At 47.4% G+C, this 12,916-nt stretch overlaps 3 protein-coding genes across 3 annotated transcripts; 1 reads left to right on the forward strand and 2 right to left on the reverse strand.

Moving 5' to 3' along the window:
- Positions 1-442: 442 nt before the first annotated feature.
- On the reverse strand, positions 443-2,080 carry DACRYDRAFT_88321 (uncharacterized protein; the record flags this gene model as incomplete). The annotated part of the gene is made up of 11 exons (XM_040776844.1): positions 443-685; positions 884-924; positions 978-1,107; positions 1,163-1,196; positions 1,247-1,295; positions 1,342-1,410; positions 1,526-1,590; positions 1,685-1,721; positions 1,768-1,864; positions 1,912-1,952; positions 1,999-2,080. 11 exons carry the CDS (start codon positions 2,078-2,080, stop codon positions 443-445), a joined length of 888 nt encoding a protein of 295 aa, XP_040630301.1.
- A 1,230-nt stretch (positions 2,081-3,310) lies between these two features.
- On the forward strand, positions 3,311-3,704 carry DACRYDRAFT_106564 (uncharacterized protein; the record flags this gene model as incomplete). Its single annotated transcript, XM_040768294.1, has 2 exons — positions 3,311-3,477; positions 3,530-3,704. The coding sequence occupies 2 exons, from the start codon at positions 3,311-3,313 to the stop codon at positions 3,702-3,704; spliced, it is 342 nt and encodes a 113-aa protein (XP_040630302.1).
- Positions 3,705-9,540: 5,836 nt separating this feature from the next.
- On the reverse strand, positions 9,541-10,279 carry DACRYDRAFT_50554 (uncharacterized protein; the record flags this gene model as incomplete). The annotated part of the gene is made up of 2 exons (XM_040774992.1): positions 9,541-9,854; positions 9,910-10,279. Coding segments are annotated over 2 exons (684 nt in total), but the record flags the coding sequence as incomplete, so codon positions are not given.
- Positions 10,280-12,916: the final 2,637 nt, after the last annotated feature.

Here is a 12,916-nt window from a genome sequence, read left to right on the forward strand (position 1 = left end):
TCAGGTCTACTCCACTTCCTTGTTGCCTGCTTAGACTCTTGGCACTCTTAGGTGAGCAGACTTAGTCAGCCTGTGTTGCCCTAACAATCTCACAAATCTGGTGCATTCTTCTGGGTCTAGCAAATGTACTACTGTGGCTCTTCTCCACCACGGAGCAGCATCCAGCTCATCTGAGAGCATCTAACGCTTGTGAAAATAGTTTGGATCATTGTGTATTCAGAGAGTTTTATCCAAGTTATGCAAGGCATAGCAACTCTCAATGAATGCAAGAAGGAATTAGTTGGGCTTCTTCACTTTCCTCAGTACCTTGCAATGCCAAATTCAGTTCCAAGAAGGTAGGATCATAATCTTGACTGTTGCCGCCATGTGCCCCCCATGCCTGCTGATGAATGCATGGCATGCATCTCCTGTCCCTGCCCAATGGATGCAGTGCACATCGAGCTCAGTCCCTCATGACTTCAGTCTCCCTCCTCTTGCTGGCAATGTCCCTGCACAGCATGCTCATTGGCTGCAAATGCACCAGGTTGCCTGCCTGGATGCCCATTGCCCTGCATGCAATGGCGTCACTGTCAACCTCATTGATGCCCTCCATCCAAGTGATCACTTGAATGCCAAGCCACTCAAACATAGGCAGGAGGCTCAACTCTTCTGCCACCCAGGAAGGAGTGATGTATCTGCTGTCCCGCTGGCTTGCAGCAGTGCACAGGTGGAGGATTGTTCACAATACCATGGTTGTTATGGTGGTGAGCATGAGGCTGTGATGTGAGTCAGTCATTGATATGTTGGAATCAAGCAGGAATTGAGCACTATATTCCCATAAAGAACAGAGAGGGCTGCATTCGGTTAGTATAATATATGCTCAGTTACTGTGAGAACAATGAACTGGTGCAACAATCCACACAAGAATAGTATACAAACACACAGCTGTATCAAGTGCCTTAACAACTTCTTCAACTGGGAGAAACATTCCCCCTTACCAATGAGGACGGTGAAATACAGTATACCATCTTGCCACAGCATGGTGATAATTGGCATCTGGATGTCTTCCTGCAGATGTGTCCAAGTCTTGTATGCAATCATACCAAATATAATGGTCTCATATATCAACTATCACCCCAAAACATGAATTGTAGAATGGGGTTGCCAAGACATAGAAACAGACTGGGGTGACCCAGATAACCCACACATATTCTGGGCTGTATCACTGTGAGCAGCTGCTTTAGGATGAAATAGACTAGCACCACACTGTTGCATACAGACACACTGGTTAATCTGTGGAGCATAGGATATATTCCCTATTAAGCACTATGAGCATGTGTTCTGGGTATCTGGTAGCAGTACCTAACAGGATCCAGATGTTGATGATTGCACTGATGAGGATTGCTATAAAGTTGGCAGTGCACAGCCCACCTACAATGACTTGTACCATCTGTGTTCAGCTGTAGATGGACCAGACATGGAGGAAGAGGAGGACTGAACCTGGTTTAGATGAGCAGTGGAACAGACTGGAGCTGGAAACTCATACAAGGCAATATTCCACCACCAGCAATAAGTTGCCAGGTTGAGACTGCAAAGAAAAGGTCATGACAGCTGCTGGGGATGAGTATGTGTTCCCTTCAACACGGGCTATAAACTGACATCTGATTGACTATCAGCTCTGGTCAAGTGTCAGCTGTATGCATGCACATGATCATTCAGCCCAGTCACAAACCCTGCCATAGCTGTATTTCACTCAATCAGCATCTTGAGTTTATGCACTGGATGCACACCAGGTCTGTATGAGCATCACTCCCAGCACTGAGTACTGATTGATGAGAAATAGTATTTTGACAAGAGAAAATGACAATTTCCATATGAGCTCAATCTTACACAGAGTCAATGCCCTGTTTAAGGAGACAGGGAAAGGCTCACCTCTTCGGAGAGAGTGAGTAAGTGATCATATAGAGTGCTGTCTACCAGCAATATCAGTGTGGTGATGATGTGCAGGAAGTATCTTACAGACCATAGCAGCAGCCTCAATGTAACTTGTAGCAAAGGCATTGGCTACATCAGTCACATCTAGAACCAGGCCCACCAACATGTCGCACCAGGGGACAGCAAGACAAGAGACAGGCAAAGGAGTGTGGAGAGATTGGAAATGGGGGCAGATGCACAGATTTGATCACAATTCGCATGCCAAATTGCTCATATATGAGTCAAAGTTGTAGGGTGCAGCCAGTGCTGTAGCATTCTGAGCATGCGCTACAACCACAGAGTCACCCTCTGTGGAAAGTGAAATGCATGAATAACTGGAAAAAATACCAGCTTTGGCATGCATCACATGTGGTTAACTGTGGATAAAGCAGACATTCTACAGTCAGGGTGGAGAGAGTGGGATGCTGACTTGCAATACAATTCCAATACCGGAGGCATGGCCATTCCATGCCTAGGTCAGACATTGTTATGACATATATAGTTGGGACATAAAGATATTGTCTTCCAATGTGCCTTCTTAATGAATATCCCACAAACAGTCATGAAGATCCAGAAGACAGGAGTAAAGGATGATCCAGAACACATGCACTGCATTGGACATCACCTTGGCCAGATGTCCATTTGTTGTTTGGCTCTCAGGGCCGTGGACAAGAACTAGTAAGAAGATCAGTGGTCAGGAAGATTTATCAATAACTCTGGAGAGATGGAATAAGAAAATAGAAAACTTGATTGACCGGTACTTTGCAGCTGCACATGTATATGCTTCAGTCCAAGCATTGGGAACAAAGCAGCTTGAAGAGATAATTGTTTGTGATGTCAAAACAGACAACAATGGGATCAAATGTAAACACCATCTGTTGGGCTTCCAAAGCTCCCACCTCATGTTATGTCTGATGCACTGTGCACCATCACATTGAAATTGATGAGGACAATGCATCCATTCTTTATTGAACCAGTACAACAGTTGTTAATTCAGGAGCCTATCTACTCTTCCATTGATACAGTGCAGCAAACAATTTTGGGGCTTTGATCTGTCTCATCTCAGATACACACCTGTGTTGACCCATTGGCAGATGCAAACTTGGGACAGGGGTGTGCTGTGTCCCTAGCGCAGAAGCATGATGAGATGCAAGGACCCTAGCATCCAGACAAATCCAGCCATGCCAGTGACTCTGTTTACCCAATTCACTAGACCCATGATGAGCACAAGGTCTCATTAACATGAGGGTGGGTCTCACAGCTGGCCACTTCACTCATTCCCCCTTGTATCTATGTAATCTGTTCAATACCACACTTGTTCATCCAACACCTCATCTCAAACTTGTTGGATATTGTCATGTCTACTGCTCTCGCTACACTGTGGCCAGGTGACAACTGGTACACCATGCAGCAGTGTATCTTCATGCAAACCACATATTGTGAGACAGGGCTGCACGGACTCCAGCCTTGCGCCCCCGCAAAGCTGAGCACCACAATCAAGGCCAAGAGATGGTGGGCTCAAAGGTCTGTTGACCTTTTGTATGATTGTCTCCTAGCTGACTCTTTCTAGCCACAGAGAGCAACTGCAAGACTATCAGCAAGCCTACAAGACTGCGAAATGCTCTGCTCTCAAAGCCCACAAGGCCACCTCCCTTGACTGCCTCAAGACTTGGAAGTTGAAGCAGTCTGTGGAGAGGGCTTGCGCTGAGGCAGCCTCCGAGGGGCTCTTGATGCTGGCAAGAGGAAACTAGATTGCAAGCATGCATACATGGATTCTACTAGTTAGCTAGCCTAGCTTTCTTGTTACCACAAAGCTGGATCAATAACTCCTATGCTTGTATTGTCTGCATTGTGTTGTGCTCCTTGCTCCATGATTGTAGCCTCTAGTAACAGGACTCGAGGACCCAAGGGGGAGAGAGATGGCACTGAGGGCATTGAGCAATTTAGATCTGCAGAGACATGAAGACAAGAAGGCAAGCTGAGGCCCTCCACAGCATTCTCATCTCCTCGCATTGCCATGTCAATGTAGGTGTTGACTCTTGCCCACTTGGCAGGATGTGGCACCGAGGAACCTTGAGAGAGTAATCCATTTGGTCGCCTCCCCAATAAATCAATATCATTTCCAGCACTTGCATTGAGAGGCGTGATGGAGAGGGGAGTGTTGACAGCATCCCAGCCAACAGTGTTGAGCATGAGGGGGATCTCTGTGATCCTCTGGCACTTGGTTCTTGGGTGAGGCATTGCACTTGGCAGGGTATTGACCCCACCCTTGCTCTCTCAATGCTGAGGCTCCTGGACCTTGTCCTCTCAAAGATGCATGGCAGCTCACCTCTCGAGCTCTGCTGGTGTCATCCACCAAAAGAAGCACTTGCCCTCCCTGGGGGCCTTGTGCACCTTGGCCAGTTCAGGAATGTTCCTAATGTTGGAAGGATTCACTAGCATGTCAAGAGGCCAGCCATGAAGAGTTATCTTGAACTTGTCCTCAACATCTTGACCAAACCACTTGTATGCCATGTTCATGCACTTGCCCTTTGTGATGCATTCTAGCAATGTGGATCACTGAGTACAAGAGAGCAAGAAGGGTAATGACCACAAACTGAGCTTGGAATTGAGCATCTCATGGATCTTGTGCTTGTAAATAGTTGCCTGTGACTGTGCTTTCTTGGCAGCATCTTGAAGCTTAGTGAGCTGACATTGTAGGGGCTGCTTGGAGCAAATGACTCATGCCAAACACCTCCACTGAGTGCCCAAGATTCCAGCTCCAAGCCCAAGTCTGTTATTGGCAATCCAAGGACTTGCTTGAACCATTCTTGGCAGATCTGGCTGCCAAAGTACTCAGGGACCACATAGTTGTCTGGATGGCCTCAAAAAATAAATCTGCAGATATGCCCTCCAGTGCAATTGTTGAAATCTCGGGCTTTGTCTCACAGGAGATCTTGTGTGCAGTTTGTGTCAACTAGGTGCAACATGCCCAGAAGTTGCACTTGGTTTTGTACTTTCTTGTGGCTGACAACAACTGCCTCAGTTGCTGCAGCTAGGAGAATGGCATCTGACTTGTATATCTTGACTTGGTCTGCGACAGCTTGATTGAAGACCATGTCACTGACCACTTGAAAGGAGCACTCTGAACAAAGGCATCAGTGAGTGCTTGGGAGAGCAAAGCCTAGTTCAACACACTTTCATGCTTCCATTCTTCAGCAAGAGCATGTCAAGCTGCATTCCAGATCGAGACACCTTTGTGCTTGCACTTGATGCCAAGACCATAGAAATACCCTTGCACAATGTCTCGCTTGAGGGAGAGTCAGTCAGCTAGGGCATCTAGCTTGTCTTCTAATTTGCAGCAGAGAATTGAGACAGCTTCACAAGCTTGTCTGTGTTGGTCTCTCATGATGGCCAATACAGTCAAATGGTGTGACCATGCCTTCACTGCCTCAGATATGCATGGCATGGGAAAAAGAAAGGTGAGAATTGAGAAGGTGAGAGGGTGTAGAAGCTGCAGAATACAGAAGAAGCAAAAACGTGATGGGACCTTGCACATGTGTTGCAAGATGCACACACACATGATCAATAACAAGATCTTGCTAGGGGATAGGGCACAAGAGTAAGGGAGACAACATCATTACCATTACAAGCCATTAGTCACTAGAAAACTACATGCAGGGTCAAGTTGTTGTGTAATCTAGCCTACTAAAATTATAGGTGTGGTACAACATTGAGAAAGCGAGAGTCAAGTAAAGAGCATGGACAGCACAGCAAGGATCATGATGACAAGCTGCAAGCCTGTGGTGCTGTAGAAACCTTACCTTTTTTTGAGGTTTCTTGTTTTGTAGACAGTCTTGATACAAGAGCAAGACCTTGAGCCATTCATAAACTTGTACTTGATTTGGTTGTTTTGTTGTTTTATTGTGCAAGCATATGAGAGTCAAGAAGGAAAGCCAAGTGATTATTGCTAGCCATGATTCCACCTAGTTTGAGTAACCATGCCATAAACTGTGTAGTGTTGCCATCCATGTAATTGTAGACCGAGTCATCTAGCTCACCCTGCCCTTGTAATAGTCATTGAGCTTCTTGCCCTGCATCAAATGCCAGATGTCATCTCAAAGTACATTGAAAACTGCTGTGATCCAAGTGTGGAGGTCTTGATCAACCATGTCCAAGGAGGTAGCATCACTCAAGAGCTGAGTCACACAATTGCACCAGAATCTAGGAGGCTCCCATGCATACATCTTGGCAAGTTTGTTGAGGATCTCCTGGACAAGAGGCCTGATGAAGATGCTGAGTTGCATGGCCCACATGTTGATGACATCACAGACAGCACAAGGAAGGGAGGGAGCTGAGTGACAAGTATGACCATACATTGGGCAGGCAGGCTGCAATGTGAGACAATTGGATAATGAGAGGCTGCTAGTGCTGGCTGTCCCATCCGAGTTCCTCACATTGTTCAAGTTCAAGAGCAGAGTGTGGAATGGCAAGGGCAGAGGGCAAGCAGTGCCAGTGAACTGAATGCCCTCCATTGAGGCCATAGGCATGAGGCTCCTTGAATGAGTGCAGTGTTTGCTCGCTGGTGTTGGAGTAGATGGGGGAGGAGGAATAGGTCCTAGTGTCATACTCAACCAGGCCTGGTTCCTCATCATAGTTGCTGTCAAGTTCCCAGTTGAGGCCCCTGCTGAGAGAGAGGAGGCTGGTGTGAAGCTTGAGTTGCTGGGTGACATAATTGAGTCCAAGTTCAAGTTCTGACACCAGAAGAACTGCAGGGGATCAAATGTCACCAAGCTCAGGTGCAAGGTCCTTCCCCTCCACTGTGTCGTGCCAGACTGCTCTGCTTGTTGGCCCTTGCAGAGTGGTGTCATCTCATTTGAGAATCCTTGGATCATGACCTTGTGGTAAAGGCAAGCTATTCCTTCAATGATCAGCATATACCTGGTGCCCCACAAGAGGCAAGACATGAACAATTCTGCTGAGGGTGTAGCATTAGGTCCATTATCATAGCAGCCATTGATCCAGAGTTGAATGTGTCCACCAAGAACTTGATCACCCATTGTCATCTAGGCAGCTAGTCTGTGAGGCTCAAGAACATGAAGGGAGGAGATGAACCACATCCATCATCTGTGGCATGTACTCAGAATAGTACATGCACTGATGATGGCCATTGATCCTGACCTGCCAAGGGTGGATGTCATGCCCAGTGAGGTTGAGTCCATCTTGACTAGTGCTGGCAATGTTGTGAGGAGCAGCCTCAGCATGAGCACGATCTTGAGACCACTGAGCAGTGTTAGGCATAGGGTGAGATTGACTGAGTCCAGGGCTGATGGTTTGTTCTGCAACCATGCTGTCTTGTAGGAGAGAAAACAAGAAAGTGACTGGTCCAGGAATGCAATGGGCCTCAGGGGCCGGAATGATGTTGACAAAGCTGCTGATAGGAGCAAGAGGCAAGGACTGCAAGGCCTGTGTGATCTGCGAGGCTGTGGGGGCTGAGTGGTTGGCCATGTTGTGCAGTGTCAAGGTGCCAGAAGCTGCTGCAAGGTCTAGTCAGCAAGGCAATGTGGAAGATGAGAATGAGATGTTGCACACTGTGCTGGGACTGATTCATAAAAGGATTGAGGGCTAGAACAAGAGCCATCAGCAAGGTGTATGTGCATACAACTAGTGCTAGATACTCATGAGCAGGGAGAAGAGAGGGATGCAAGCCTTGGTTGGGCTGTGTGATGTCCTTGTCACTGTCATTGTTGTTATACATGTTAAACTGCCATGAGGATCTTGATTGAGACAATGTTGTAAAGTATGAGAAGGTGTTTGCAAGATACAAGGGAGCAAGGTGGTGGAAGAGAGGGAAGAGGCAAAGGGAGTTGGAGCATGAGATGCAGGATCTTATACCCACAGCATGAGATGCTCAGCTCAGGGTCCTCCCCATACTTGCCATGATAACGCGCCCTCATTTCTCCACCAATGCACAGATTACAACCCCTTTTAAAATTGGAACCTCATCAAGAACCTTGTGTTTGAGAAGTTCCAATTTTTTAAATTGAAATTTGACAAATGATGCATTGAGAAATGCGGCTTTTGGAATACAGGTACCTGTAACACGTTGAACTAGGGCAAGTTCCTGGTAAAAGTTGCAGCATCAAAGCAACCTTGCACAACTATTTTTTCTCTACAGATTAGAATTTCATGATTTTTTGACACCTACATGTATGCAGCTCTCGCAGCTGAATGCAACTATTTTCTTGTCTCTAGATGCTCTAGATGTGGAGATACACCTACTTTTAGATATGGGGTGCATCTTACTTGCAAGGCCCTAGCAGCCCTCATTGCTTTGCCTGAGCCTTGGTGCATGGCCTGCAGCCCTCTCTTAACTAATGTTCTAGCTTCTGATGATTGCATCAAGCTGGGTGGTGTCATACTGGGTGGAGAAGGCGAGGCCTCAAATGTACATGCACCCTTTCATCAGAGGAGTCACAGCACAGACCTTGAGCAGGAGTCAGAAGGATATATCATCATTCAGCACACAAGATTCTACTGTAGACAAGGGATCTAGACCATTTAGGTATCCTAGCCACCAGCTGACTATGTTCTACAATGCTACCATTGCTAGTGCACAGGTGATGCACTCGAACTCTTCTGTGCTCTTGTCATCAACCTTGCCTTCTGCTAGATCATAGAGTTCTTCTTCCTCCACCAAGGGTTTGGGCTTGATGGGTTTTGAGCCCTCCAAGTCTCTCGCTATCTTGTCTGCATTGGCAGTAATAGGCTTGGGAAGGCGGGAACACCACTCACCAATCAAGGTGTCACCAGAATACCTGGGAAGGGAGAAGAGGTCAAGCAGCCATGCTGCAAGGACTGAGTCAATCCTGCAGTAATAATGGAGTGCATCCTGCATCTCAGCAGCTAGAAGAAGATTGCCTGAGCTCTCAACATCTTGGATTTTTTTAATCATTTCTTGAGGCTCAGTGTGTATTGTGGTCCATAGTTGATGAGCTTCTACATCAAGGCAGCAAATCTCCTTGGTTGTGCATTGTACAAGAAGCCACTGAACTAGCATGGCACAAATGTCGGGATTGGTCCAAGCTCACTCTTGAATGTCATCATGTGAGTATCAGAGTAGTGAGAAATCAGATAGCTAGGAGTATGCTAGGACTTCTTGCAATGTCAAGGTGGGTCAAGAGATTCGGGCAGCAAGCTGGTTGTACTTGGCCAGAGCCACTCAAATAGTCTCACTACATCAATGTATTGCCTTCCCTAAAGCCCTTTGCATCTTGTAGCCTAGAGAGAAATCAGATTAGGTGCTGCAGATTTGAATTATAAAATGGTTCACCTGTACCATGGAGGTTGAGTTTCTCCAACTCAAACAAGTGCTGCACCATGAGGGACTCCAGCAGATCTAGTGCCTTGTTGTACTTGCGGTACACCTGGTCATGCTCAGTTTGTTGCCACTCAATGCATTCAGGTGTCCATCTCTCTGTCTTCAAGATGTGCTCAAATTTGCATGCAAGAAGGTCAAGGCACTCAATAGCTTGGATAGAGACAATGTAGTCTCACTCTAGATTGTGGGCCTTTTCTCTTCCTGGAAGACTATGCCATGTCTCCGCACTAGTGTGGACAAAGCCATCGAAGCCTGATTCTCACAGCTTCTGCCTGCTTGCTTGTTAGGAATAATAGTAAACATGGTAAGTGAGGCACATACCTAGCACTGGCAAGGCTCTGCAGAGTCTCAAGGTATCTAAATGCAACCACGTCCTCCTCAGGCTCAGCTATGAGCCCGTTGAAATAGTCTTGCTCCTCTTGCAGGAACCGAGCAAAGTCCTCATCTGAGAGCTGGTGCAAGTGCTGGAAATTGATGACACTTGGCTGCACCATGGCAAGAATATGTAGTGCTTGCCGATAGTTATCATATATAAAGTCTGCTACCAGTGAGGTGGGTGTCTGCCTGTGCTGAGGAACAAAGCAAAGTGCACATACCAAGTGCCACTTGGCAGTCCTCATCCCACCAACTCCAGAAGAGAAGCAAGATCATGTGACAATGGTAACATGAGCCATGGCAAAACAAGTGAGCCATTAGATTCTGTTTTGAGAAAATGTGCTTGTTTGTCTCAAAATCTTCTAGCCCTGCCAAGCACAAGAAGCAAGGGTGGTACATGAGCTGGCACTTTTGATTGTGAGCATAGCCGTGGAAAGCACCAACAAAGAAATGTAAGCCAAGGGCCTTGGCATGAGTGCCAAGGCTGCTATGTGCAACAGTCTTGGAATGCTTGCAACCAATGTCATAGCTGATTGCCATGCCAGGTCTGTATACTTCCAGCAGCTTGCTCAAGCAAGCCAGCAAGTATTTAGACCTAGTTGAGTATTAGCCTTTAGTGAAGGAATGTGCTTGAGGCCAAGTTGACTTACAGCTCACCAGACTGTATCATATCTGCAGACCACAATATGAGGCCATGATGACAAGCTAGGAGGAAATTGCCAGTTGCATCCAAGGCTCCCAATCAGTTTGAGACCCCATCCTTTGTGTTCCACACTTTCCATTTTGATGTGCAGACCTTGTCTGCTGAGCTGTTCATTACATGGGCCTAGGGGTCCTCTTCCAAGCCCAAAGCTGCATGCTACATAGAGAAATGAGGCTCAAATTAGAATCTTGTCTGAAGAACAGATGCACCTTCTTCTTAATATGAGCGCCCGAACTGTTATCCTTGTAGACATCAACAAATTCCGGGCTCAAGATGTAGTTGCTAGCAAATTCTCAGAAATCTTGATGCCCAGCCAAGAGGAAGTGCTTGGAAGAATTATTGCCATTGGCAGCAACTAGTTTGCTGTACCGCAGATGTGGCTCATCCTTTAACTAGACATAACATGTTAGTCAAGCCATCAAGGAGAATATCCCCAGCACAAACCCAATACTTGCATGCAGGGCACGAGTTTAGAAGGTGCCAATTTGGAGCATCTTGGCCTAGACCTTGCTTCACAAGCCATTCAATATGCAGGTGGATCTTGACCCACACATCATACACCTGGCAAAGCTGGATCTGAAAGTAGTGACAGTAGGGCCACTGAATCACATTACTTCAGCACAGGTCTAGGTGATGAGAGATGTGGCAGCTCACACAATGGATGTCACACAGGATCTAAGCAAAAGCCTTGTGCAACATGTACATGCATACTCAGCAGTGATGTAGCATTTCCAGGATGTCCAGGGATATAGCAACTTGGGGTTGTTTGGGCATACAAGGCAAGAACCCTTGTTGAACAAGATGAATGAGAAGTTCCTCCTTGTCATGCTCACAATGGAATTCTCAGCTTTCAATGGCTAGATCTTGTTAGCAGTGGCCAAGAGGTAGTGCAAAGTAGGATGTACATTTCCAAGTAATGACCTGCAATGTCACTGAGTCTGCCAACAAATCAAGGTTGTTGTCCACAGGCCATGCCAATTCATGATGGTTGTGCTGCCATTCAAGGAATGCACAGGCTAGTGTGGGCACAGCACACTGCCAGCAACTTGCCATTGAGGTGAGCTTGTCAGTGTAGTGGCCATGGTCTCTAGCATGCAAGACCCTCGGCCCAGATGCCCTGCAAGTTGTCAATCAAGGGACTAGGATGCCATTGCTTCAAGATGAGACACACTGGTATTGTCACCACAGGGTTTGGAATGAAGCTCAGCAGTTGTCGCTGGCCCACTCATTTGAGTCATCCTCAAGCACCCAATCATCTTCACCAATCTTGCTGCCCAAGTGATCATCCATAGGCCCTGCACTCACTTGACCAGCATCCATATCCTCGAAGTTGTCAGTGCTAGCAGTGGGGCCTGCATAGCTACTTGCCAAGTAGTTGAGAGCCTTGGCCTCTTCAGGGACCTCTGCATTCAATGTCAGAATACTGTCCTAAGTGCTGTCTGAGAGTGCACCTTCTCAGTGCTCAGTATGCCAGTGTCTTAATTCTTCCTTGTATGAGTATATGGCCTTGAAGTTCAAGGTTTCTTGCTTTGCCAAGGATACGTGCTTGGGCAAGCCTGTCTTGAACATCCTCGCCTGCTTGTGGGACTGATTCCGGCATCGCGTTGCTGAGTCCTCGAAGTCTGCTATACAAAAGGCTCTCGACATTGAGCTCCAGTTGGCTCATGACATCCCTGGGGCCAATGTCTGAGCTGTTGTCATTCTTGCCATCAGGAGGGCCAAGCGACGGAGATGCTGAGGCATGTTTTAGATGACGCACCAAGGTCTGAATGCTCAGCGTGACTCACTTATGATCATGTGGCTTGCTCTCTGGTGGCTTGCCCTTCTCCTTGAAGCTAGTACCAAGTGTGTGGGAAAAAGGACTAGTTGCAGTATAACAAGCAATGGCAAATCAGTATCGAGATTTGTAGTGGCGAGGACAATGCATCAATAGATGCATCGAGTGGGTCTGTGTTCATGACAACTGACGAGACCCATGTGTTCTGTTGTATTGCCTTACTAGGCGAATCTGGCCTGGATTACTTGGAATGCGGGGTCCTAGCGTCTCCTTGCGCATCTGCAACGGGGACGCACCGTGCCCCCTGCACGGAAGCTACTAGTATTCTAGTCAACACAGGTGGTGCAATGTACTATATTGCCCTGAATATGGATATATGGACTGAAGTGCAGATCTGGGTTTCCTGGGTAATGCCACCTCATGCTGACATATGGAGCTGGATACAACTGTGGCTCATCGCATTTTTCAAATGCACCATCAGGTCCGATCCCCGCACCAACAGGTTCCCCTGGCTCCCCTCGTCATCCCCCGCCGGCCCTCCAAAGCCCGGCCCGGGTCGAGAAGGAGGCGAGGGAGAAATGATTGATCGTGGCCGTCATCCTCGACGTCGAGCTGGCCGCCCTGGCCAGGGTCCTTGGTCCGCGTCCAGCAGTCAGCCCAACCCTAAAACCAGCCCCATACCCTAAACCCTAACCTGACAGGCATTTTGACGAGGGAAAAGATCGGCCCTGGGGGGAAGGGGGGGGGG

This window comes from Dacryopinax primogenitus (assembly GCF_000292625.1).
Source record: "Dacryopinax primogenitus strain DJM-731 SS1 chromosome Unknown DACRYscaffold_6, whole genome shotgun sequence".
Classification (NCBI taxonomy): domain Eukaryota; kingdom Fungi; phylum Basidiomycota; class Dacrymycetes; order Dacrymycetales; family Dacrymycetaceae; genus Dacryopinax; species Dacryopinax primogenitus.